This window comes from Lagopus muta, chromosome 21, assembly GCF_023343835.1.
Source record: "Lagopus muta isolate bLagMut1 chromosome 21, bLagMut1 primary, whole genome shotgun sequence".
Lineage (NCBI taxonomy): Eukaryota > Metazoa > Chordata > Aves > Galliformes > Phasianidae > Lagopus > Lagopus muta.
The window spans coordinates 4303348-4331214 of record NC_064453.1 but is presented as its reverse complement, the minus strand read 5'-3'; the positions used below and the strand labels follow the sequence as shown (position 1 = coordinate 4331214).

General features: G+C 48.1%; 1 protein-coding gene across 1 annotated transcript in view; it reads left to right on the top strand.

The window, feature by feature from the left end:
- Positions 1-1262: 1262 nt before the first annotated feature.
- Positions 1263-27867, top strand: part of FBXO42 (F-box protein 42) — a 39256-nt gene continuing 12651 nt past the window's right edge. Inside the window, exons 1-4 of the mRNA XM_048967682.1 lie at positions 1263-1405; positions 11232-11498; positions 14335-14451; positions 20077-20211. Of these exons, the coding sequence (XP_048823639.1) occupies positions 11249-11498; positions 14335-14451; positions 20077-20211 (502 nt within the window). The 5' untranslated portion in view covers positions 1263-1405; positions 11232-11248. The remainder of the gene's footprint in view (positions 1406-11231; positions 11499-14334; positions 14452-20076; positions 20212-27867) is intronic.

Genomic DNA, 27867 nt, shown 5'->3' with positions numbered 1-27867 from the left:
ACTTTACATCTCAACCCTCTCAGTGCTTGCATCATCCTGAGCAGCAGGAGGGATAGCTTCAACACAAAGCCTTCAGTTCTCGCTAAAGACTCACTAGAATCATCAAATCATTAAGACCTCTAATATAACCAAGTCCAACCATCAAGCCATCCCTACCATGCCCACCGAATCACATCCTTCAGTGCCACATCTCCGCATTCCTTGAACACCTCTAAGGAAGGTGACTCAACACCTTCCTGGGCAGCCTGTTCCAATGCATCACTACTCTTTCTGAGAATAAATTTTTCCTAATATCCATCTTGAATTGATGAGGCTTCCTTCAAAGCTGAGCTGTTTGTCCCACCCTTCACATGCTCACACACCACTCCCGGCTTTGAAAAACACAAACGTACAGGGATCAGCTCTGCAGAGCATAGATCCACACGCTACAGACTTCAGTGCCTCTTCCCAGCACTCTAAAATAGCAAGGCTCAGTGTATTAGAGCAGCTTTCCTTTCTACCTTAATCCTGTAAACTTCCTCAATGCACCAGATAGGCACCCCATCTATGAGCTGTGGCTTGCTAGCAGATACCAGGTATCTTCCTACAAACTTCAAGAAGAGAAATACACAGACTGTGGTGAGCCCTGGCTCCTGCCCCATAGCAGCCTTCCTTTCCTCTGGCATCTTGAAGGCAGAGAAGGGCACATTTGGAATCCTCTCGGTAGTTTTGCTGAGGGATGCTATCCGAAGAAGCAAGAGTAGCACATATGGCCCCGCGGCAGCTCTCACTGATGTCCTCATCCTCAAATCTCTGCTCTTTTGGCTGAAACCTGAAAGCCTGGGTGGGGACAACCCTGGGGGTCAGACAGGAGATTTGGAGCTGCATAAGGATGGGAGGAAAGGTTGCATCGTCAGGCTGTTCTTACCCATCCTCTGGCTTTTTCCAAAGGGAAACTGAAGCTGTGTTCTCCAGCAGCTGGTGCTCTGCCAGGCCTTGCACAGGGCCACAGCCCAAGAAACAGCCTTCCACTTTTTCCTCACAACTGCCCTCCTCTCCCAACATGGCGGCCTCACCCTGCCTCCCCTCCCAACATGGCGGCGAGACGGCTCACGCCCTCCCTTGAAACACATTCAACATGGCAACCTGCTCCCACCACAGAAACCTCACTGCCGTGCGGTTTGACCTTCCCAAGATGGCAACAAGCCCCCACGTGATTATTTGCTCCTCCTTATTCCGTGATCACGTGAGACAGGGCCGGGTGGCGCATGCGTAGTATCCTCTCCGCCGCGGCCAGAGCGGCGGCTGCCGCGGCGCTGAGGGAAGATGGCGGCGCCGGTGCGAGCCGTCACCGGGGCGACGCGGCGGCTCTGGCACCGGCTGCCGTGAGGGCTCGGCTCGGCCCGGCCTAGGCCCGGCCCAGCAGGTGAGCAGCGACGGCAGGGCGGGAGCGGCTCCTCCTCGGGGAGCGGCCCCTTGAGGCGGGCCGGGCCCTGCGGGGGGCGGTGGTCGAGCGTGAGGACCCCGTGTGGGGCCGACCTCTCCATGAGGGACCTGTGTGGGCCGAGCCCGGCCGGGTCGGCGTCCCTTTATTTAGGGAGGGGTAATTAGGGCAGAGCCTCCATTTCTCGGGGTGTCGTCGCTGTGTTGAGGTCTCCATCCTCAGCCCCTCGTTGATTGCTGGGCTCCTTTGGGGATCCGCAGCCCGGCTTCTCCCCTCCCCAAAATGACGGTCGGTTGATGCTGAGCTGTGCTGTGTTGTCCCCTGTCCCCCGAGGGGCACTGAGTTTTATCGGTGCCAACACAAAGGTGAGCCTCAGCCGGGCTCCCAGAGCAGTAAATAACCGTGAATTCCTATGCTGGGCAGCTCACACCTCGCTTCGTGGCTTGTTTGTGTTGTGCTCCGAGTCCCTTCCGTGGAGGCAGCTTCAGCTCCGTGTGGCTCCCCATTGTCTCGCTGCTGATCTCTCCTGGTGTTGCAAAGACTATTCTTGGTCACAGTGTCCCTACGAGGGAAGGGCCCTGCTCCAGGTTTCGGAGCTCAGGCTTTGCATTTCTAGAAGCTGTAAGCCAAACTTAATTCGTGTTGAGAGGCAGAACAAAAGAGAAGTCGGGGAAGCCTTGTTCAGCTGAAATGCATCTGTAGTATGGTGTAAGCTAGGGCTGTTTTGTGTTTGTAAGATAACCCACTGAGTGCTGGGGCTGTCATTTGTATTCATATGGATTTAATTATTGGTAGTGAGACTTATGCTACAGCTGGAAGAGCTTTGGCAGTTGTAACTATGTGTGTGGACACATAGCTTTGATCTTGGTAGAATTCTTCCCCTTTATACTACAGGGCTGTGAACCTGCTTAAAACGCATTACATCTGAGATGCTGCTGACCTAAATTTGGAACCTGAGTGTAATGACAGAGCAGCCACCTCCAGTCATCACTGGCATCCTGGAGCCTGGATCAATACATTGCATTGCAGGTGGCCTTGCAAAGCCCTGGACTGCTGATGATGCTGCAGTGTCCTCACAAACATGCCAAGCAGTTCCAGCCTGGGCTCAGGGAATTTGCCCTTCTGGAGAACCAAACCCCTGAGCCAGGTGTTAGCAGTGAGTCTCTCCCAACTTTACAGCTATTCTCCCTTTTCCTTATTCCTTAGTGCTCCTTTCTTCTTCCTTTTCCTTACTCTCGTGCTGGAGCAGGGGGAAAATGCTGCTGCTTTCCCTTAGGCTGTGTTCCCTGGGGAAATCTCCTTGAATTTCTCCAGTGCAGGTAGCCTGAACAAATCCTGGGTGATTTTGCATAGCGAAGATGTCTGTATGTTTTTCTTCTTGTGTCACCTGATAGTTATCTGATAGGTGGCTCCACCCAAGCAGCAGTTTTTCCACAGTGGCAAGTGAAATTCTTCGTGAAGAGCTTGGGAGTGAAAAGCAGCATACAGCACAGTTGTGTTATTGCACTTCTTTGCATGTGTTGCTTTATTCTCATCTACAGCAGCACGTGGAACTTGAAAACAGAGCTCACTGGAGCCTGTAGTCACTGGGGCTTCAATTTTCTCCATTTGGCTGCTGGAGAAACCCGAGAATGCTTCATGTGGAGACAGGGCTGCTCGGTTCCCTGTGCTTTCCCAGCACACAACTGATTTTTAAATGCACATTTTCAGGGCTTCCAAGGGCTGTGGGGCTGCAGCTCAGCCTGCTCTCCTTGCTGCCAACTTGAGCCATTTCCACAGGATGTGACTGAGCATGTCTGGAAAAGGGTTCCCACTTTCTGTGTAAACAGAGCTGTGCATCCGAGGGAAGTTCTTTTCCCTGTGTATTTAGGCTTTATTGTACGACATCGATTCAGGCTTTGCCCTTACACGTTTAGAAGGTTGAGCACAGATGAACCAGAAGCCCTTTGCTTTGAATCAAGGTGTAGGTTGAGGCATAGCTGCTTGTGGGAGACATCAGAGCCCGCAGGTTTGGTCCAAGCCCTGGTAAAAGCCTTTGGGAAGAGGATCTGGTGATGTGCTGGGTGAGTGTTGCTCTGGATGCGAGCCCCTTTCAGGGTGTGTTCTTGACATGAGGACTGCGTGCTACTCAGATTTCTCCTGCTTCCTGTCGTGCTTTGAAACTCAAGTCAAAATCCCTTTCAAACTTGCTTATGCCTTAGATAAAAGAAGAGCAGGGTGACATGGATGTGTCGAAAACTGCGGCTGGAAACTTGGGATTGTGCAAGATGTAAAAATGCAGTTCTTGCCTTCAGGAGCTTGCTATTTTGGGAGCTGCACATGTTCTCCTAGAGCCTCAATTAATTCGCTTTGGATTGTGCTGCAGAGCGTGTTCACTTCCCCATTTCTATGGCAATTTTAAAAATATTTATCTTTGCTAGTTAAACACCTACTGAGATATCTGTGAATTAAACAACAAGCATTCACTTTTTCCCCTCTTGTCCACTGTTTGTGGCTCCAACAGGCTGTATCTCTTCCTATGTTTTAGAATTGTTTTGAAATGCTTGTCTGGCTTCTTCCAGTTCTGTGCTGTGCTGAGTTTAACCTACTTTGGGGTTCTGAGGGTTTTAAGTGAGTCCATGGAGTTTTTTTGTAGAAGCAGCTCATACTTTCTCCTTCTGCTCGTGTTGGTTTCGTCTCGTTCCAGTTTCTGCTGGTGTCACCAGATGTGAAGCGAGTGCAATATCATCACAGTTGTGCCAGAAACAAATGAGAAATCCAAAGAGCAGCAGCCACTTTTGTACCATATGGAGCTAAAATTACTGAATCCAGTTCCTCGTGTGTCCGTCGAGCTGCCACCTTTAATCTGTCACTTTGAATGCATACCCTTCCTGCATTTGTCTTTAGGCTGCCTGTTTTTTCCCTGTTGCAACAGGGGGAAAAAAGCCTTTGGGAGCAGCAGTGGCCCATTCTGCAAATGTGGGCTGGGGGAAGCCGGGCTGTTTGGGGTGTGAGGTAGGAGGTCTGCAGCAGGGGGGTCGGGGTGAGTTGCCATCACGAGTTCCTTGCATTTTGGGTTGTAAAGGTGCATGAGGCATCTATTTCTTGTCTTTTTTCTTAGAATTTCCAACGTGGTATTTCTAAGCCTTGGTGAACAGACTTGATTTGCTGAGTCTCACAGCAGTGCATGGCATGGCCAGGTAGCTCATCTCAGGAGCTGCAGGAGGTGAGCGTTGCTCAGTGCTGTTGGATGTCCTCAGCCCCTGCGTGCTAGCAGTGATGACAGCACTGCATCAGCATGCTCCTGTGCAGTCAGCAGCAGGGCTGAAAGCTGCGGATATTGATTTTAAATTAAACCTTGGCCATTGAGCCTGCAGTAATATGTGGCAGATCCAGAGCATCCTTTTATTGGCCTGGAAGTCAGTACCACTGAGCTCATCTTCGCTCCAGTGATGTCTCAGGGCTGCTCGTTTCTTCATTTCTTAGTGAGCAGAGGAACGCTGTGCTTTGTGCAATTAGGCTGCAGGGCAGCTTTGCTCTGTGCAAACATGAAATCCTTCCATTTCTCTGACAGAGAGCACATGGGGGGCACCAGAGGTTGGCACGCGAGCATCTGCTCAATGGGTTGCCCTGCAGCAAACCTTGCCTTCACCAGCATTCCCATTGTCCTGCACAGGTTTTTTGGGGTACTTGAGGCATAGAAGTGGGCTTCTAGATGTCTTGAAATACAGAAGTGATGCTTCTGTTGTGTTTTCAGGCTTATTTTTCATACATTCGAAACACAATTGGTTTTTAGGTGTGTTTTCCTAATGGCCCAGGTGTATGTTTGTCCAAAATCTGTGTATGAAATGTGTGTACAGGCTGAGCAGTGTTCAAGGTTTGGTAGCTTTTAAGGGATGTCAAGAGAAGGGAGGCAGCACTGTGCTGTTTTTAAGGCTTTCTTCTAAATAATTGATTTAGCAGCAGTTCTACAGGCACTGCCTGTGAGCTCCTGAACTGTCTTAAGAAAGCAGGGAGATGGCACTTACTCCCAATATCTGTTCATGGCCATTATCAAGCAAGGTTTTTTTTGCTGAGGAATCATTGCAGGCACTTCTGGATAAGTCTTGAGCATCGTGTGTTGGGTGGCTTTGTCTGTGCTGATGAATCCTCAGGCAGTGTGTGATATGGCACGTTTTCCTGTATGATCTTAGGATGCATTTTCAAGTCTCAGAGCCTGTTGTTTGCTTGCTTTGGGATCGTTCTTACTTTCTGGCTAGCCAATTTGCCTTCAGTTTGAAGTTCGTTTTTATAACTGGAAAATCCTGAGGTGAGAATTAATGAAATTGATGGCTTGCAGGGAGCCAGCAGAGGGAGTACATGAGCGTAAAACAGCACTTCTTCACAAGTTTAGGATGATTTTGGTTAGAGAATTAAGAGCAAACCTGGACACAGGTAGTGCAGCTGATCACTGCAACCAAGCAGGACAGTTTTCTAAAGTGGCCCAATTTGGGTTGAGGTTACTGGGGTGCTCACGGAGTGCCTGGAGCCCAGCTGGGATCGGTATCAATGTTCTGGTTTTTGGCTGGGATGAAGGGATGCTGTGTTGCTGAGATGTCAGAGGTGGAGGTGTGCAAGCAGCAGCCTGCATTTTGTATCAAAGGGTGGGATATAGAGGGCTGGATTGCCTTTTAACCAAGGGTTAACTGTGTTTAATGCCCAGCATGGTTAAATGTGGGGTTGGTTGGCCAACATGCATGAACTCCAGCAGCTGCTTCTGTGCTTTTCCAGCCATCTCTCCCTTCTCACAGCTTTCAGCAGGGTTTCTGCAGCTTGAACTAGTTTCAGGTTAATAAGACCAGCAAAAGAAAACCTTCAGTCACTTTTGCTGTGAGTGCCTTTGGCTTTTTGAAGATGGGATACTTGAGTTCTCCTCTTACTTAACGGCTTTCTGCAGTGAGGTTTGGCCCTGGTGCTTTTGCCTTTGGTCTGGTTCATGATTGATGAGCATTTTATTAAGCTTTTAAGCCAACTCTGATGCTTCTGGTTTCCTTCTGTTTATCCCATTAACAGATTCTAGTGACACGTTTGACTGCGTTCACTTGAAGCGTGCTGTAATTGAACAGCACTGTTTCCTCTCATTCACGTGCAAAGTGAGAAGTGTACACAACATGTTCTGTTTAGGTTAAAATCCAGAATGAACCTCAGGTTTTCTTCATCACTTTCAGGGCTTTACTTCTGTAGGAAGATGGCTTAGGCAGCATAATGTTGGATTTGCATGCAGGCTTGCAACAGCACTGGTTTGCCAGGCAGGGTGGTGGCGTCAAGAGGGAGAGATTGGCATTTTGCAACTTGCAGATGGAATTTAGGAAACGTCTCTCTTTAGAGCTGAAGTCTTATATGGAGGAAAAGACAATTTCCTGTTGAAAAGCATCTGAAGGGGAAAGGCAGAGCTTCAAAGAGCTGGGAACTGCCTGTTTAGTGGGGATGAAAAGCAAAGGTTGGTGCAGGTGTCTGCAAGGTCTCGCTCATTCATCCTTCCAGCACTGCCATGTTAGGTCAGATGCTCGTGGAGCAGTGCAGGCAGGATATTGCTCATTGTTCTGTTTCCCACAGCCTTTTTGTTTTTGGCCTAAAATCTGTGTTCTATTTTTCCCCCACCGTGCTGAACTTGCCTGGCAATTGATTTTCAAGCAAGTCGGCTCTCACTGGTGCGAGTGTCTGAGGGCTGGAAGCAGTGTGTTATTTAATGCTCAGTGCTTGGTGCTGGCAGAACACAGTGATATCCCTACCCCAAATCACAGGCAATTAACACTGCTGGTACTGTTAATCAGTTGAAGCAGGGCTGGTGGCTGCTGTGGGGTGAGTGGTGTTGGCAGAAGGGAGGGAAGCTGCCATCTGAGCCCTTGGTGGCATGGCTGCTAGGAGCCCTCAGAGCCTTGTGTTGGACTGGCTAAGCAAATAAGCCCAAATGCTCTTCGTGTCTCCTTAAACACAGCTCTGCTGTGCTGCTGGGGCTGGTGACAAGCAGAACAGGCACTTGCAAAATATGAGGAAGTGTCTGTAGCAGGTTGGGCCTTCCACCCCTAAATTAACCCTGTAGCTACTGATTGCCAAGCGCAATTAAATGTTCTGCTGAGTCCCTTTCTCCTTCCAACCAAAGCAGTCAGCCAGGGCTGGGCCATTTAACACACACCTTGATTTTTTTTTTCCCAAGTGAGAACGTAGCTTCTACAATTATGTTTGGATAACGAGTTCTTTGTGGCATGTGAAAATGAGCATTCCCTTCTGAGTAACGCGCTGTGACTCAGTACTATTGCATGACTGCTTGTTTTCATTCAAGAGCTTGTTTTCATTCAGCAGCTTTCCCTTTGGAGGATTTTCTTTTCCTAAAATCTGTTGACTTTATAAAAAGAAGTTGTCAAAAGCTCTGCGGGTTCAGGCACTTCTATGACAGCTGAGCAGAGGAGGAGGGATCTCAGGATGGGAACCACCAATGCAACCCACGCCTGTGAGTTGGGGTCTGTGGGACCAGGAGTGATGCCTGCAGGTAGGGAAACCTTGCTGTGTCAGGAGAGGTTTTGCATGAGCAGAGTTCTTGCTCCCTTCTGCAGCCACGTTTTGGGGGCTGTTTTCACTTGGCAGTTTTCTTCACATTTCTTCTCTGTCTGTTCCTCTGCAGTGGCTAATTATTTTAGCAGAATAAATAGCAGGTTCTTAAGTAGATTCAGGAGGGGAGGGAAGGGGTATTGAAGTGCACAGAGAGGAGGAAAAGAGTTATAAAATGTTTTGCCAGCTGGCAGGGTAGCAGCTCTTAGGATCAGTCAGACAAATGGGATCGGTGCTGGCGGAGCTTGGCTTCGATCGCCCTTTGAGTGTTTCTGTATGCATTATTTTAAGCAGTTGAGATCATTTGCTAAGGCTTTAGGCTGACTTTTAAATGCTCTGAGACATCTGTCCTCCTGCAGTGTAAGGGCTCTGCTCTGGGCTGGGGGGGCTGTAAGGTGCAAAGCACGGGGTGATGCTTTGGGGCACTTCGTAACGATCAGTCAAAGCAGAGCAGGGCTGTGGGATGATTCACTGACAAGTGAATCAAATTGCACGTGCTTTTTGATGAGACACAGCTGTGCAAATCACTTTGCTGCTTTTTCAGTGCTGGTGTTGCTTAGATATTAATCTTAGTCTGTGTAGAAGCTGCTGTCCCAGCTCAGCACAAACAGAGAGCATCTGGAGAGCTGCTCTGCCTTTGGGACAGCTAGCACAGCTACTGACATGGGATTTTCTCCTGTGGATGTGCTGATTCATTGTCAGTAGGAGCTGGTGGGGTGTTTGAGCTTTGTGGCCTTTTTGCTTTAAGGCACTGGGGCAAGGTTACAGCACAAGGCTTTTGCCATCACTGAGGAAGGTGAGTGTTGCAATCTGGGGTCATTCCCAGCTCCCTGGTCTCACGGCCTGTAAACAAGATCCACATCCATGGCAGGTGAAGCTTGGTGCCCAAATATCCCTTCCCCTTGTCTGCTGGGAGCTGAATTCATTACTAATCTTGTTCTCCTGATAAAAAATGGCACGTTGTGGTGTGAACTTGGAGGACGGTTATTTGTTATGCTCAGATGCTTAGGAAATGAGGATCTAGCTAATTGGATGCATTTGGGTATAATGATATCAAGTGGTCTGGTAAAGCTGTAATGAAGTCCTGAACGCTCTGCAGTCGTTTTCATTTCAGTTAAAGGAAGGCAGAGGAATTTCCTTGCTCTCCAGAGAACAGGCTGCCATCCCGATGCCCTGCCAGCTTCCTCTTCAGCCAGCTTCCTGTAATTTTGCAGCAAGAATGTTGGGATTGCATATGTGTATTTAATGAGCATTACAAAAAAGATGTCTGGGAGAGATGTGCCCAGCAGGAAGCTGTGCTGGGAAGCAGAGTTGGGCTGATTTTAATCGTGGTGTCATACACTCTGCCTGTGGGTGCTGTTTGCTGTAATCTCCATCCTTTCAGACCGCTGGTATCGATGCTGGCACGTGTGGCATCCCAGGAAGGATAAAAACCATCTCTGCAGGTCCAGGTTTGTTTCCTTATCTTCTTTCTTAGGGAAGCCTTTCACAGCTAAGCAGCTCCATCAGACACAGGGCTTGTCCACCTCCTGCAAGCGTGGGAGACCAGGCAAGGCTGCCTGGAACTTCTGCACCTGCAGGGATGCACAGATGCCTGCAGATCACAGAGAACACCAGCAGGCTTCCTGCAGCTCCTGCCTTGGCAAAGCAGGTGCTCTCCTACAATCTGAGCTGCTTGCACACAGCTTGTCTTCCTCCAGATCTTGCAGTAAGATCTGTGCCTGTGATTATTCTGTGTGCTGGAGCTCCAGAGGATTGAAATCAGGATTTGATAATTGGGTTATTTATAGTTGAAGGGGAAAAAAAAAGCCTTTTCTAGGAGGGCATCCATTCTTGCACTTCTCAGCTGACATCCTCCAGTAGGTTTTGCATGTTATGGGAAATGCACACCACCATCATCTTTGCTTCTGAACCTTTACAACAACGGATTTCTTGTGTGAACCTGTTGAGCCAAGACTTATGTTCAGCTTTGTCACCCCCAGGTGTCCCATTGTACCTGGTCTGGTTGTGTTCCTGTTTGCTTTTCCAGCACATAACACTTCTAGGGTGTCAGGTGCTTTCTGTTCCCCATCTGCTGCTCTGGTTTCCTAGCTGTAAGGCTTTTGCTTCCCCCAGTTTGGGCATGACTCAGGGCTGTGAAGCTGGAAGCCTTTGCTTGCCTGCAGCACTGCATAAAGCTGGAAATGATTACCTGTGCTTGCTGACTATTGATGCTCTAGTTTGGAAAGGATCCAACTCACTGTATTTTTTGTTTTGTTAATTTGTTTTTAATGCAACTCTCTTTGTTTTCCTTAATCTTTGGGAATTTGTAAATCATCTGCTGCATAATGCAGTTTACTGATGGGAGCAGCACTTTTGTCTGAGTGTTTTGGTTTCAGGCTCTCTTTGTCATAGCATTGACCCTAAGAAGGATTTCTGACACTGGAAAACTTGCAGAGCATCTGCTAGCACAGTAACTGGAAGTTTAATTTGAACTTGGTTTCTGCTGAAGGTTGACAGCCCCGGGATTTTCTGAAGCTGCTTCATCAGGGAAGCTGCCAAAAGTGGAGTGATGCTGCCTACTGCCATTCTTCTGGTGGTGAATTAGTTGTCAGAGTGAGTTGGAAGGCAAAACCAGCACCTCTTCCTGAAATGTGGGGTTATTTCTTAGAAAATAGGGTCTGGGGCTTTGCTTTGCAGCAGCTGCCGTGGGTTTGGTGGTCACAGCCTATAAACCATCCAGGGAGTCAAACTGCATGCAGCTGCTCTTTAAGATGGATTTCCTTCACTTTATAGTTCTGTCATTGTTACCCAGTAATGTTACATGTCCTTTATAGCTGGAGATTCAATATTTCAGCTTGTCACCAGCAGTCAGTCCTGCTCACTGGCCAGACATGATTGGATTGCAGTGGTTGTGTTGCACTAGATGATCTTAGTGGTCTTTTCCAATCTTAGCCACTCTGAGGTGTGTTTGCTGCCCCAGCAGAGGTGAGTCTCCTTGCTTTGGTGATGGTGGTGGTTGAGCATTTGTTTGGAGCCTTTTGTCCACATGCAGAGGAGGCTTGGTTGTGAGCTCATTCTGAAGAGGTGTGCAGCCTGCTTCAGAGCCCTGCAAAAACCACGTCCTTGCTTTGGAGCTTTCTGATACAGTGCTTTGTGTAGAGCGACGTGCAGGGTTTGCACGTAGCGCACAGTTTATATTTCTGATGCTGTTGGGTTTCTTTTGGTGACCTCAGTGTTGTCTTTTTTTCCCCACTTGAAGCTGTGAAGTGGAATGCCATGGCCAGCTCCTCAGACAGTGAAGATGACAGTTTCATGGCCGTGGATCCAGAAGAAGCTGTGGTCGAGGGGACAATGGAGCAAGATGAGGAGCCGCGTGCTGAGCTGGAGGTGGAGGAGCCCAGGCATAACAGATCCATGTTGGAGCTCCCCGAGGAAGTTTTGGAGTATATCCTGTCCTTCCTTTCCCCCTATCAGGAGCACAAAACTGCTGCCCTTGTCTGCAAACAGTGGTATCGACTAATCAAAGGTACAAACAGCTGTAGTGAGAATGCATTTCTTGTAATGGTTGGAACATGGATTTGTGTTCCAGCTCCTCTGTGTTTCGCTTTAGACTCACCTGTTGTTTTCCACTTGAACTCAGAAACTTTATTTCAGCAAAGTGTCTCAAAACAGCTGGCACTGTTGATTCCCTCGCTGAAGCATTGCTGGTAGCTCTGGTGCTGCAGAACAGAGCTGGGTATTCTCTTTTGAAGTAGGAAAAAGCAAAACCCTAAACCCCCTACAATAAAGTTGCTCACTGATTGCTGCTTTTGAGCACTACCTGTATGCTGCTAACGTTGACCCTGCATTCAGCCTTCTTCCCTGGCACGTGCACAGCAGACTTCCATTCCCAGCATCCCATGTCTCATGTGGCTGCAGTTGTGCACTGTCTGCAGCTTGCTCAGTAATTACATTCCCAAAGGTTATGCTTTTGGTTGGAAACCAAACAGTGTCTGATTCTTACAGCTCTGCTGAAGATAAGTGGCAAAGTATAAGCTGCATCTACATTAATACAGATCTACATATTCAGATTTTCTGAAAGGGTAGCTGTGAGACACAAATGCTTCACTGTGCTTCTGTGCAGCATTAATTCTGAAGCCTTATGGGGATATTTTAATGCTATACAGATGTGATACAACAAATAGTTTTACTTGCATCCTTGTGCAAACTCTGCTTGTTAGCTCCCAGTGTTCTGGATGCACTGGGTGATTTCTGCTACCTTAGACTGCTGGCCATGCAAGTTTTGAGAGCAAGCTTCATAAAAACAGGCAGTTTGAGGGAAAAACCATGGCTGGATCTGTGGGAAATTAATCAGGTTGCTGCATTAGGACAGCTTGTTTCTTCTGGAACATGCAGAACAGGTGTCAAGTGAGAAATGTCTGCATTCTGCCCCTGGCTCTGCATACAGTTGGCAGGTGTGTGGGGTGATGTCTCAATTGTGGCCTTGTTGCACATGTGAGGTGTTGCTCAGATTCCAGGGATTCTCTGCTTTGCCCAGTGTTCAACAGGCTTGAACAAAAACACAGCTTCTTCCCAAGTAAGCATTGCACCATTTCTTTGGCATCATTTTGGGTCAGTGAATGCGCAGTGCTCTGTGACTGCTGGCTCAGCAATCTGCATCCTTTTGCTGAAAAGTTTTCAAGTACCCGTGGCCTTGTGTGGCTGCTTTCTCACACATCCTTGTTCCTGAAGCAGCCTTCAGAGGTGCGAAGGATGCAGCTGGAATGAGCCAGCACCCGGTGAGTCACCCCGAAAGAGGCTGTGGGAAACATCCCTGAAGTGCAGGGAGAGGGAAGAGCAGCCTGTGGCATTGCAGAATCATCCATCTGGAGCCTGCTGGGTGGTGCTGGGCAGCTGCAGTGTTTTTTACAGTGCATATTGCTAACCTGTGCCCTGCGAAGCAGAGAGGTCACTTGAGGTAAATGCCCAATCTGTTTTCTTCTGGTTAATTTTTCCTGTTTGTCAGGATGCATCTGCTTTGAACCCTATGGTTCAAGTTAGGTTTCCCACATGTCTCTTGGGGACCAGCTGCTGCAGGACCCACGGCTTCATTTTTCAAAACTTCCTGCTGTGTATCCCGGAGTGTGATTGCTCGCTGGGGGTGTTCCTGGCACAGGGCATGCAGTGAGCAAACTGCTGGGAAAAATCTCAGCAGGTTCCGGTGCCTCAAAGTGCATTTGTTGCCTGTGCCCAGCCACCAGCAAGGACTGCTGCAGCCCTGTGACACCAGGGCACAGCAAGGCTCAGACCAGCTCAGATCCACATGTGGTCAGTGAAAGCCTTTGCTAGCACCCAGGCACTGCAGCTAAAAGCAGAATTTGCTCTGTGTGCTTTCTCAGAACCAGTACTTTGCTGCACGTGCATGAAGGGCTGCATTTTCTCCCCGTGTTCCTGCTCAGAGCACTTTGAGGCAGCAGGGATGTGGCTGAGTGGTGAGCAGATGCTGTGGCCACAGAGCATCTGTTGAGCTGCTGCAGTCAATCAGCAGCAGGCCACTTTCTTCCCACAGCAACCAGCCTCTGACTTCTCAGTACAAGCACAGTCATATGCACTCTGTGTGCTGAATGAACTGTGGCTAGAGTGCTGGCCTGCTCTGCACAGGAGCTGGAGCCATCTCCAGTAGCCAGATCCATGCCTTGGAAAGCAGAAGGAAAACTTTCAACAAAGACTTGCTGCCTTTTATCTCTGATATCTCCTCTTTTATTTATTTTTGGATTCTTGTCTGGTAGCTGCATGCATTCTCTTCACAGTTCATTATTGCATGTTCTTTGTGTCCTCAGAGGTCCATTAAGGGAAGGGCAGATGCTCTCTGGGCAGAAAGGTGTGCTTGCTTGCAGCAGCAGTTTGGGTGTGATTGGGGACAGCAACTTTGCGTTGCAGCTGAGTGAGACAAAAGGACCTAGAAGATGTATCAGAAAGGTAATAGGTTTTAAAGTAGTGGGAAGCTAGTTCAGTGCTGTGATTCTTGTAGGCAGTTAAACATTGGGAGAAATGTGAGGTGTCACATAGCAGAAATGTAGCAGATAAGTTCAGTGATTGCTGATTTCTGCAACTGTTTATCCTCTTAAATCCTCTGAATTTCTACCAGCATAGTTAAAATCTAAATGCAGGATTGTTTAATAATTGCTATCATGCTGCTACTCACTACACATCAACGTGATAATTCATTTATTTTGGCTCCTCCAAGCTCAGTGCTTCTTACAAAGGCTGTCATGCACTTATTAGAGCTGTATGTGCTGGATCTGGATGTGCTTGTGCAACCGTGCAGACACATTTTGTTCCTAACATGCCCCAAATTCTGCTGACATCTTGTCTTTCTCTAGGTGTGGCCCATCAGTGTTATCATGGCTTTATCAAAGCAGTGCAAGAAGGAAACATTCAGTGGGAGAGCCGTACTTACCCTTACCCAGGAACCCCCATCACGCAACGCTTCTCACACAGTAAGTAACTGCCCAGCAAAGCTCCTGATCGACCACAGAAAGCTGTCGTGAGGCATTTTGTCACCTGCTGCACGTGGTGCTGTGTGCTGGCACTTCATTTCTTAGCTTCTGAGCAGTTAGCTTGGAGGAGGCTGAGCGTGGTGTGCCTGAAAACAAAGCACAAAGGGCTGCACCTGAGACGTATTGAAGCAAACTCCTTTCCTGTGGGTGTGATTTGCTGATAGAAGTCAGCAATTTGGTTGACAGCAGTGCTTAAATTATGTCTGCATTTTTGCCTTGCTTCCAAGTTTACAAGTTTATGGAACAGAGGAAGGGTTCCCATTGAGGGAAAGATATTTAAATAAAACTTGTTGTTTGTACTGCAGTAACACTGAACTGTGCCAGGCGCTGGATTAAAATATGACAAAAATTCAGTCCTTGTGGTTTTGTCACTGGGTCAGAGCTCTGTGAAAGCTCAGCTCTTCCGGGGAGCAAACTTCACATTTCAGGAGGTAAATAAACACGGTTTAAGTGGTGTGATTCTGAGAGCAAGTAGTTGTAAAATTTTCATATTCCTGGGGAATAATTTACAAAGCAGCTGACACACAGAATATGCAGCTTCTTGCTAGGACAAGTCTGGAAGGCATTCTGCTGATGGCACTGTGCTTTTCAAGGATTTCATTGTCCTCCCCCAGAAAAACCTGGAAAATGGAACCAGAGTTTATTGCTCCTTTTTAGCAGCAGTGCTAATGATGTGCTTAGTGCTGATTGCAGGTTTGCATGTATTATCCATCAACTTGCTGGGGGGTATTTCATCTGCGCTGGTTCCTCTGAGCGTGCTGCTCTTGCACTGGCTCTGGAATCATAGGATTCATAGAATGGCTTTGGTTAGAAGGGACCTCAGAGATCACCTGTTTCCCAACCCCATCCTGCAGGCAGGGTTGCTAACCACTAAATCAGGCACTACATCAGTCCAGGGCCCCATCCAGCCCAGTCTTAAACACCTCCAGGGATGGGGCATCAAAGCTGCTGCTTTTAGAGCCTGTGGTCTGTATTAGCCTCAGTGTTTGGCAGCGTCCTGGCTCTGGTCAACACTTGGTTAGTAACAAAGCATTGTTAATGTACTTTATGCATGGAAAGTTAATCTGGATTAACTTGTTTGCTGATTTAAACTGCTTTTTTGTTTTTTGTTTAAATTTTAAATTTGAACAGTTCTCCAGATCTGTGAAATCTGTTTCCCCTGCGGCAAAGCTGCATGAGTTTGTGGGTGGATTCCAATAGCAGGGCTTGGAGGGAGGTTTGATCAAAGCCGGGCTGGGCTCAGATTCCTTTTGGAGAGCAGCAACAAATCATTAATCACAATGCAAAGAATCTTGGAAAAACTATGATCTCAAACACTGCTGTGCTGCAAGCGGAGGCGAAGTGGGAAGGGGAGGTCTGGGATGGGGTGCAGAGGAGGACTCACAAGCCATTTCTTAGGGATGACCTGCCAGGTTTCATGGGAAAACGTCATCTGCCAGGCATGAGTCCTTTGAAGTCAACAGGCAACGGTTACTGGCATCAAAGGTTTGGCTAGGCCTGCTGCTTTTCCCAAGATTTATTAGAGATATCTCAGAAGTGCTAATAAGGAGCCAATATTTAACGTGACAAGTAAGGAAATTTTAAACAGAGGTCATTGTCTCCGATAAATTCCAAAGAACTGAATAGAAAAAAACCTGTTTGATAAGGAATAATTAATGTAAGTCGTTGGAATTTTACAGAGAGGAAGCATTTGTCAGGTCTTTGATCATATGACAAGTTTGGCTGATAACAGACTTTATGGATGGGCTGTAGGTTGGCTGAAGGGTTTAACTGAAGCTACACAGCACTGCAATTCTCAGTAATGCTATTCCTTGAGATTTAAGCACGCAGGCTTGCTGATACTCATAGGTTTCTGAGGTGAACAGCAGGTAATTTTGTGAAAGTGTAAACTTGGAAATACTTGTCTAATTGTCTTCTTTAGCTGGAATGCGTAAACCTATGGAGATCATAGCAGCAGGGTGACTCATGCAGTTAAATCACTGGCCACAGTCAGAAAGTGATGTCAAAAGGTGGAAGAATGCAGGAAAGGAAAGGCCTGAATGGAATGTCGACCGTTGAGCCAGAAATATTCTTCCTTTGATGGAAGAGGTGGTTCTGCAGTGACTATGTTTAAGTACTGATTTTTCCATGCAGACTGGGGAGCTTTGTACCAGTGTGGTGACTAATTAAACAAATTCACCCTGAGATGACAGAGGTGAAAGCTGGAAAACTGTTGGTGTTATAGGAGGGGCAGCTCCTTTCTCAAGAGCAAGGGGACCCAGCAGCAATGGCTTTCTTTGTCTCTAAGCTTTGCTGAATATATTACTGCCTTCTGACTCTCCCTAAGCTGAAAGCAGCAGGAAAATAATGAAATTGTAAGTCTGGGGTTGTTATAGGAGACAGGTAGCTTTCACATTTCATCCCTTGGCTGAACCCCTCCTTCAGCGACTGCGTTTGTGGCGCTGCATTTCCTGTCCTTAGCTGCAGTGCACTTCCAGACATGTCTGAGCCCTTTCAAACTGGGGAAGTGATCTCAGGAGGTGACAGAGCTGTGTACAGGGACAGTTTTAAAGCCATTACGTAGGAACATGACAATGGTCAGCAGTAAGGCTGCAGTGCTATTGTCTACTGGAGCCACGTATCAATGGGAGTTCAGCAGCCTGCTGACTTTTCCCCTCCCTCTGATGGGGAATCTGACCTCTGAATTTGACTCCTGTACATGTAGATTACCTTTTTTTTTCATGTACTTGATGGTGAAAAAGTCAGTGCCCTCTGGTTATCATAACGGGCATCTGTGTTGCATTTCAGTTTCCTTTCCCACTTGCAGCCTGCTGGTCTTTATGTTGCTTCTCTCACACTTAGGGTGCAAATCTCAGATGCTTTGTTTGTGGCTGTTGTGCAGCACAGAGGGAAAACAGGGAAAAACTCTTCCTCCCTGGGTCTTTCTACCCTCAGAAAGACTGGTATCAAGCTGGTGTTTTCACCTGTGCTTTTTTTCAAGCTACCTGCCTTCCTTGGCATCAGAAACTTTGAATGGTGCACTGAGAAGAAGGGAAGCACAGCCTAAATTATTTCGATCTAGGATTAAAATACATGCTGTGTGGACGTCACGGTGCCTGGCTGGCTTGGTTGCTCTTTTGAATCCAAATAGAGGAGAAGAATGCTGCCACCTCCCCTGAAAATAATAAATGTGCTGTGTGAAACCAGCAATGCCAAGGGTTTGGTGTGGGGAGGAGGAGGGAGGCACTCAACCTGTCATGATTAGGCAGCAAGTAGGCCTCCAAGGGTGCCATGAAGCTTTCAAGGAATGTTGGTCCTGTTTGTTACTTCTTCCCTGCTATTCCTATCCTGCTCCCAGTAGAGGTGCTGGGAGCCACGCAATCTCCTGTTTTTTACCAAGGCAGTTTATATCCCAGCCCAGGTAAATCTTGAAGCCTGCACAGTCGCTCTGCTGCTGTTTTACCCCCACCCAAAAAGCAGCTCCTCGGGTACTTTGCATGGTGTGTAGGTGTGCTGCGCACCTTGGCGAGATGTGGTTTGAGATGAAGGCTTCAGCTGCAGGCGAGTGCCCCGAGGTGCACACAGAGAGCTGGGTGGTCTCACACCACCAGGGCCAGCTCAGGACGCTGCCCTCATGCATCCCCATCCCACTCTTCCCCCAGTCCTGCTGTGTGGCCAGCTGCTGCAGCAGCAAAAAGCCAAGGGCGTGAGGGCTGCTGGCTTTTCAGCAGGCTCTCAATAGGGGAAGCAGGTGATCTGCATGACAAGCCCTTGGTCACACAATAGGGCCCTCGGCAAAGGCGCTGCTCCTGCACTGCCCTCCGCAGAGCTGCAGCATTGTGCTGGGTTACCGTGTGATTCGTTTGCTGGGATGGTGAGATGAATGTCTGTATGTACGGCCGGGTGGGCTGCGTTAAAGGGCTGTTCCTCTCTGGCAGGGCTGTCCCAAAAGGCTGCTGTGCTGGGTTGTTGGAAGCCAGGGATGCTCTTCTGGTCTGGAACAAAGCTTTTTCTATTGTACCGAACTGGTGCATCAGCACGTTTTGTCCTTTCAATCCACATCTTCCTCACTCTGTGGTGTGGGGTTTTTTCCTGTCTTGTGTTGGTACACATTCCTCAGGAACAGTCCTGTGTCCTGCCAGGCCAATTAAACCTTTTTATTTTGGAACTTGTGAACAGCTGCCTACAGTGAGTGATGTGGAGAAAGAGAAGGAACTGTGCAGCTTTCACCCCTACATGTATGTACCTTGGCTTATATTTCAGCACGCAATACTGGCTGCTTGTCACAACTGCCGTGCTGATCTTACAAATACACACTGAACTTGAATTTCTTTCTTGCTTCTTTCTTGCTTTTTTATTGAAGTTGCCCTGCCCTCCTGCTGCCCTTGACCTTGCAGTTTGCCTTGTGCTGGTTATTTACGGTGCTGCTTGGTCCCAAGTGCCCTGGAGGGGCTTCTGCATGCCCTAGCCCCAGGGCCACATGCTACTCTGTGCCTGAACTTTGACTTGTTCTTTTGCCTTTCTGCTGCATATTTTTCAATATATCACTTGTCACTGTGAGGGTGATGTCTTCTTCCCCCATCCAAGCCTCAGCTCATGCCCCTTGGCTTTCTCAAAGCATAAAACACTGCTGCTTTCTCCTACGTGCTGGTGGATGTATGGATGGATGTGAGTTACTGTGATTGCTTCCTACCAAACTTGATAGTAAATGAAGGAATCTCTGTGCAGGCACAGCTCATGTTATATGTTATGTTAGATATTGAGCACTTTGCTGAAGGCTCCTATAGAGGCTCTCATAGCTGTGCAGGGCTCAGATGTTGTATGCAATCAGCAGGGCTAGTTGTGTGAGGGGGAAATGCAGAAACAGCAATGCTGCTCATGTTGTCTTTGATGTTAATCTCAGTGCTTCAGTTTTTTGAACACAGTCCTGTCTGCTCTGTGGATGTTTGATTTACAGAGGTGCCTGGGTACCACAGACACCAAGGTGGCCAAATGCTGTTGTTTGGATTCTTTTACTGCTGAATTTGGTTATGGGCCAAAAGTTGGCTTTTTCCTAAATATCTGTGAGGGGCTCAAGCACTCTGTTCCCTCTCCATTCCACTTCCTGCTGCCTAATCCTTCGCCCTGACAAGCAAAGGGAATGTTCCTGTAAGATGCCTGTGTTTCAGTGGTGCCTAATTGTAATGAGATAAGGTGAAATGCTGTCAGCTTTGGAAAAAGAGAGCAAGTGACCGTGTTGAAGCACACAGGACCATTGCCTAGTAAATCTTGGCAGCCCTGTAAGCAATATGAAATAGCTTAGAGAAGGTAAGCATGCTGAATGTGTTAATCGTAGCTAATCTAATTAACTGCAAGCTTCTAAGGCAGCTTTCTTTGCATTTTCAGCAGCAGCTCTGAAGGAGAGGATAATCGTCTTAGGTTCTTGCTGGAGTTGGGTTGGGTTACTCCTGACCCAACTCATCAAAGTTGCTGCAGCTTGTTGGCTTTTCCCTCACCTGAAACTCAGGGGGGAAAGAAAACAAATTTTTGTGCACCCAAAACGTGAGGATGAGAGAATGAACTAATCCATGGTTTCCTTCCTCCTAGGTGCATGTTACTACGATGCCAACCAGTCAATGTACGTGTTTGGAGGCTGCACGCAAAGCAGCTGTAATGCTGCCTTCAACGACCTCTGGAGACTTGATCTGAACAGCAAGGAGTGGATCCGGCCCCTGGCATCAGGTGAGAGCCTGCAGGGCCGTGCAGCCCTCCCTAACCCTCCTCCAGCTGCCCCGCTGCCAGAGCCTTCATCACCACTCACCTTGCCTCCAGGCTGAGTGGTCCCAGTGAGTTTTATCAATGAATGGTTTTCAGATGACATCCTGAACACACATCTGTTGCCTGCAGCAGGGTGCTGTGAGGCAGATTGAGTTGTTTCTGGTTTTCATCTTCATTTGCAGAAGCTATTCAGCACCAGTTCATGACGTGCATGATGAGGGACATTTGACTGCAGTCACGAGAGCTCATGCTGATAAGAGTTGTTGTCCCAAAGCTGAGATTTTTGAGTATCTCTGCTGGTTGCTGCTTAGGTATTTGGAAGAGTGGATGAGACGTGCCCATGCTGGCAGCCCAGAGCAACCAGGAAAACATGGGAAAGCAGGTACATTCCTGCAGCCCTCGTGCCCAGAGCAGGAAAGTGCCACCAGTTGTTTCCCACACTGATTTTAAACTCAAAACGTCATGCACGAGGTGCTTGCTTTTCATGGGTTTTTGAATTTGGCTAACATAATTTTTGAAAAAAGCAGAATTCTGAGCAGCTCTTGGTAATGTGGAGCCAGAAGTGAACATAAAGCTAGTCGCTTGGGTAAAAGCTTTACATTTAATGAGGGAGAAACGAAAGGGAAAGGACCTCAGCTTTTACCATGCCTTCCTTGCTGAGTCTGCTTGGATGCAGACTCCTGTCCCTGCTTCATGTGCTGGGTAAGTACTGAGGATTACTTGATCATTGTTTAAAGCTGTATTTTCCTGACTACTTCTTTTTTTTTTAATGTGAAATCCTACAAGATCAAGATGTTTCTGTGTTCACATGTTACCTGGGAACTTTCCAGATGCTACTTTGTTAATGCAACTTGGTGCTAGATGACCACTTTTGGGAAGCAATTCTGCCCACGCTTTGACATTTCAATGTGATTTTTGAATCTGCACATCCAGCACATGATGTGGGCAGGTGAGAGCTAGGCAGGCATGGGCTTAAAATGGAGGAAGAAAATAACCCCCAGTGCTCTTACTCTTCCTCCTACTGTGCCGTGGTGCTCGCCTGCTCCTTTCCCCCTGCTCAGCTGGAGAAGAGGCCACGGGTAGCATAAACAGGATGCTGGGTTGTGCAGACCTCTGCTCTGACCCAGGCCAGCTATTCTTGCAGCCCAGCAAGTTCTTCCGTCAGACTGAATGTGGGGCACAGCTCGCCTTCAGCACTCACACCGTGTTAATGAATCCAACCGCCAGCACCCAGCTCTGCATCCCAGACACCCTGCTGGTATTGCACAGAGTGAAATTCCCGCTGCCTTACTAACAAATAGCGCTGTGAAAAAGAACGAGTCCTGTGGGAATATGTGTCAGAATTAAGTCCCATGGGAAGATCCCCCGAGGAAATATTTCTGCATGCTGTCATGAGTGCACAGGGCGAGATCAGATCGCAACTGAAACTTCAGGGCAGTCTCAGTGAACAGAGAGAGCTCTTGTTTGTCAGTCTTCAGAGAAGATGAGTCACCCGTGCCTGTGCTGGTGGTGGTTTCTTGCACATAGCTGCTTTTTGGTGCCCTAACCAAAGCGTTGGCACCCGCTGCCTGGGAAAGAATAGTGACTGGAGGGGGCAAAAGCAGAGAGCTTTGAAACTTAAGAGTCAGATGTAAATAACACGAGAGGGATTTTAAAAGGAGAGCTGACATTGATGAATGAATGCTTGCTCTGGCACAGGGTGTGTGCAAGCTAATTGCTGGTGGAGGTTGAGGAGGAATTCCCACCCCGTTTCTGCAGGTCACTGGCTCTGCACACTCTGTAGTGGTTGTTCTCCAGGAGATGGTGGTGGCTTCTCCTCCAGGCCCGTTCTGGCTCGGAGAGGTTTGATCATGTGTAATTACATATGCCCTTATAAATCATGGGCATCTTATCTAATGAGAGCCATGGGGTAGCCTAGAGGCAGCCAGAGCGTGGTGCCAGGTCCGTGCTAAATGTCTTGAAGCCAGCAGTCCAGTGCTGTGCCACGTGTGAGCAGGAACAGCCTCATCCCTGTCCCTTTCCAAAGGGCTTTTCCATGAGAAAGCTCCCTTTTTCGTTGTTTGTGCCTGTTGTTTTTGTTTGGGTTCTCTTATGGGCAGACATTAAATGAGATGACATCAGAGCTAAGTAATTTACCTCCAATCTGAGCTGCTACACTGAATCTGGGAGTAAATATTTAGCCTTCAAAGCAATAATTAGCCCATGCTTCTTTAGTCTTGGAGACGGGGGAGGGAGATAATTGCTTCAAAAAAAACCTAATTTTTGAGGTTTCAAAGTACTTTTTGCTTACATCTATAAGGATGGCATTGACTTTCTGCTTATTAGACTGGAACGGAGCAAGAGAGTCAATGCCTACCTTTCATGTAGCTCTTTTTGCTGGTGGGGTGCAATGCCTTACAAAGGCGAGTAGGCAGCAGGCTCTTTATTTTAGAAACGTGAACAGGAATGCCTCTGAACTCTCAGCTGCCATTTCCTATTAGGCTCAGTAGGCCTAGAAGGCAGGTGCTGTCCTTGGTGAGCACTTTTCCCTGGTGTTGGGGATCCTTTCATTGCCTTTATTTGCATAGTTAATCAGAATCTTCTTTGATTTTTGGCCATTCTGTGCAGAGAGAAACCTGATCAAGGGCTGGAGGTGGTATAAGCTGGAGTTTGTTTATCCAGCTGGAGGCAAGGGTTTGTCTCAGCTCTGCCACTCAAGCTACAGCATGCTGCTCTTGCAATGAGGGCACAGGCTTTGGTGCTGATAGATCTTTGGTGCTCCCTAAATATGAGTTCTCATGTGGCTGAAACAGTCATGGAAGAAACTTGAAGCCAGTCAGCGCTGAGACTCGCAGCCTTTGGTGTGATGGAGCTGCACGTAGCCACGTGATGAGAGCTTTTTTTGTGGTGATGCTGAGGTGTGGAATTGGCCAACCCAGCACTATGCTGCCCTGGTAGCAGGGAAAAGTTGTTCTTTTCCTTTGCAGGTTTGTAAAACAGTCTTTGCTTGAGACCCCCAGTTCAGTCTTGAGACCCAGTACAGTCTCTGTACTGTGGCAGGTCCATGGGGAGGCTGCCTCAGCCATCAGCACTGACCCAGACCCATCAATGTTCCCCCTTGGTGTTTCACGTCCACATCATCCTCAAACTGCAGCAGATAATTTATTGGCAAAATTGAGGGCACGTCTCCAGGCAGTTTCCCTCTGGCTGCCTGTGCTATTTCAGACTCATGAAGCAACTGTGTATTTCTGCAGACTTTCTCCCTTCCTGCATTTGTTGGTTTATGTTCCTCACGAGTCCTGCTCTTGGCCTCTGCCTGTTGGAGCCATGTGCTGAGCTGGGAAATCCCTTTTTTAAATCAGAGAGAAGAATGCTGGTGGCTTTGCCTGTGCTCCTGAGGGCTTATCGATCAGAGGTGGAAAGCCTTTTTTAAAACAGCCTTTTACAGCACTCATAAAGCAAGGAATGACAACATAAAAAAAGCTCTTTGCATGGAGAGGTATGCTAGCCAAAATCTTGAAGTCTGTGCATCCTGCCTGCTGGGTCTGCTTTACCACCCTGGGCCAAGCACCATCCCTTACTTTGCTTTGCATTCTCCTTCCAACTGCAGGAGAAAGCAAGAAGGACTCAGAAAATCACACACCCAGCCTTCAGCTGTGTTCCCCCAGCACCCAGCTCTCAGAGCAGCCTGGCAGCCCTGCCGCTCAGCTCTTCCTGTTTGCTGTGAGCAATCTGGTGTGCAGGCATCCCCATAGCCACCCTTCCTGCAGCAGGGCACAGCTCCCAGCACTTGCTTCCTGCTGCTTTCTACTCTGTGCAGTGAGATTGCCTTCATTTTTGCTGGGGAGACATGTCTCCTCTCCCCTGAGAGGCTTGAAGGCAGTGCTCTTTGTGTAGATGCTTTGATCCTCTCTGTACATTTTCAGACCTTGCCAAGATGCAGCTCCATGAGAGCAACTGGTCCTGTGCCTTACTGCTGCCACCTGGAACGAGCAGCCAGCTTTAGCACAAAGACTGTACTGAAAGCATTGAGTGTGATGCAGTAAGTGTGCAGCAGTCACTCTCACATCTGTTGCTCCAGCCCTGCTCTTTCCCCAGGTTTCACTCCGCTCCATACTTCAGCAGTGCTGGTTTCTGGCTTGAGTTTTGAGTCGGAGTTTTGGGACTGGGTTTCCCCTTGTGAGCTGGGGGGAAGGTGCCTTTGATGGTGTTTTGTCAACAGAAGGAGCAGACAAAAGGAGGTAGGGGGAACTGCTGTCACCTGTCCAAGGAAGCTGCACCAGATGTGGTCCCACTGTGGTGGGAGGCTCTCTTGGCTGCAGCACCAGATCTCTGCCCATTAGGTGAGCGTGTTGCCCTTGACAGAGCTGTCCAAAAACTTTGCCCCAAGCAGGAAGCTCTGTTTTCATCATCTCTTTCTGAAAAACAGCAGTGAGTTTACAAAACAGTTGATGAAGTTTCATAACAGTAGGACTGATTTGGGGCACCTGAGTGCTCCTTGCAAAGCTGAGCAGAGATGGGGTGTAGCGATGGCCAGGGCCCTTTGGGTACAGATTACATGGAGGTTGTGCAGCCGAGAGCCAGCAGGAACGAAGAGAGAACACTCTGAATCTGTCCATCAGTGTAAATAGCACACAGGGCTACAGAATGGCAAAGGGATTGGTGGCATTTCTGAAGTCGAAGCAATTGTTTGAACAGTAGAAATGCCCTTTGGATTTGTTCAAAACCCATTAGTTCTGATGCCCTCCTGAGATAGTACAGACTTCCAGTTGCTGTCCTTGGTTGTGTGTTGCTTCTCCTTTCTAATAGCAGTCCCTGCTGAGACTCATTACTGAAATGCTCCAGTCTGACCCCGTGCTGTGATGCTTCTGTTCCCGATGCAGGATGACTTGCCTTGGATTCATACAGTGAATGATCTAAGGCACGTTCTAAGGCAAGCAACATCCTGACCTGACCACTGCAGTGCCTCAAAAACAATGTTTCCCAGTGTGTGGACTGCTGCTGGTCTCTGAGATGCCAGAGTGCAGCCTGCGAGATGTTTGGTAATGAAGCAAACTTGTTTCCCTCCTTGCATACATGGGAACCAGGAGAGTCAATTTGGAAAATAAACTGTCAGAATTTAGCCTAACTTGTTTCCGTTTACAGACAGCTGCCTTTGAGGGGAAGGCTGTGAAAAGATCTCTGTGTACATGTGCTTTTTTAAGGTCAGTGCAGTGTTGAGCAGACCTCTGTGATTGAAGGCACACCTTGTTTTTCAGTAGAAGCCTGGGATCACCTTAGGCACATTAAGGCCATGTCATAGCTCCTGGCCTCCTGGGAATCAAAAGAGGTGAAAACCTGATAACTTGGCACAGAACAGTGCCTCTAATTATCACTACAGCTACTGGCTTCAGGTGTCTGATCTGTCAAAATAGAGCAGGTTAATGAAACAGATGGAAATTCCTTGCTGTATGTGAAAGCTGGAGTTGAAAAGCTGGAGTGGATGGAGCTGAGTAAAGATTTCATGGTGTTCATGCTGTCCTTCAGGACAGGCACTGTTGCAGCTCAGGTTGCTTGGAGTTGCTTTTTCCACTTGTTCCTTCTTGGGGCTCATGGGTGATGGTGTGCCAGCTTTGTCCTCCAGCACGCTGCTCCCTGTGGGGCTGGAGCAGGGAGCACTGAGGGGGACCTTAGCAAAATGTTTGGCAAAGAGAAGGCAAAGTAGTTCTTCTAAAGCAAAATTGGAGTAACGAGAGAAATCCAGCTGATGGTACACACAGAAACCTTGCACAGCTGGAGTTGTGCAGTGATCTGCTGCTCCCAGGTGCTTTGAGAGTGAAAACTGCAGTTGGGCAACACTTAAAACAATTTCAATTGCAAAATGCAATCTTGCAGAAAGTATACAAGCAGCTGGGTTTGCTACGTGTGAAAAAGCATTGCCTGTGCATGGAGGGCTGGCTTCCAGGAGATAATCCATTGCTGTTTAGGTTCAATAGGATTGCTCTGCGGCAGTGATTAAATGCTTAATCCCAGCAGGTTTTGGTTTACAACACACATCTATCCTCACTTTGATTTGCCAAGCTCTGTCTTCTCCTGTTCTTGCTGCCCCTTGCTTGCGTTTAACCTTTGAAAGTATTTTCTTGTTGTCTGGATCTGTCTTCATCTGAAACATGTTCCCCAACACTGCAGTATCCAGGGCAGCTCTTTCCCTTGGCCAGCAGGACCTGGGGTCTTCAGCACGAGTGGGGAGCACAGATCTCAGAGACTGGAGAGACGCAGCATGGGTTGCAACCAGCAGCAGTGCAGGAATTACACCTGGGATGTGCAGGTGGGAAGAGCCCCCAGGCTGGGCATGCGTCTTTTCCCCCAACTGTTTGCCAGGATCTGTTCACCAAGACAGATGGGAAAAGAGCCCAAAGTCTGCTGCCTTCTTCCCTGGTTTTAATACAGCTTCTGAATGCTTTCTGCCTGCAGAAGAGCCCACTGGAGAGAGCAAAGCCCTTAAACTTGTTGGTAGGTCAGTGTAACAGGACATGGATTTGGTATGCCCCTACCAGGGTTAGAAGAAATATCCGTGCCTCCTATTTTTGTGCATGCAAACATTTGCAGCATAGAAAATAGTGGAGCTCTTGGAAGCTTGCTCATGCTCACTCAATTTTCAGGGCAGAGGTTTAACCTGTTGCTGTTAAGTGTGTGTTTGTGCTTCTCAGCCCTTCCTCCCTTACAGAGAAGATTTCATCCCCTGGTGCTGTTCTGTGTCTGACAGCCATCCCCTTTCCTCCCTAGTGGTGCAGGCTGTCCCCTGTCCCAGCCCAGTTTGTCAGAGCTCTCCATATCAATGCTGATGAGCCACGTGTGAAGCTGCTTTTACATCAGCAGTCCAAAACAACTAGTGACTTCTCCTTTCCCATCCCTGCTCTCAGTACTTTACATCCGTTCTGCCCTTACTGGAAGTTCAGCACATTTTTATCTGTGTGCAAAGCATGGGAAAACAGTCCCTGCTGTGGGAAATGCAGTCCTTGGAGCAACAGCCCATGTGCTCCCATCAGCACAGCTCTGCTACACTGTCAGCCGTGCAGGGAAATCTGCCTTACCCTCCTGATGCCCTCTTGGCCTGCCTCTGACAGTTGGCCCTGACGTGGTTGGAATACGCTGTGCTCTGCAGCTTGGGAGCTGTCACAAGGGGAAATGTGGTGGAGGAGGCTGGCAGAGAAGTGCCTGAAAGAGAAATGGATGGTTCAAGCAACTGTCTTAGTTTCCTCTTCCCTTAGTTCAGGACTGAAAACATTAGCTTCTCTTTAAGACTGAACTGCAAGGGAAGAGCTGAGCAAGTGTTGGTGCAGAAATGGAGTCAGGCAGAGGAGATCCCACACCTCTACTCATCCTTGTCAGTCTCAGCCCTCACTCATTTTATTTCCTCAGCCACATGCCAGAAAGCAGACCCCTCTCAGAACATTATCAGCACAGATCTAGCAGCAAGGCATGAAAAATAGCTTGTTGCTTTAACCTTGTCGGATTTAGATTCTCATAGAGAAGGTCCCCAGGCATGGATCCCTCCAGAGATTAATGGAGGAATTTTCCCACTCTTGCCTTTATTGGACTCTGGGAGTTTTGAGCTTCTCTGGTCCCCCTTTTCTCCAAGCAATGCACAAAGGTAGGAGC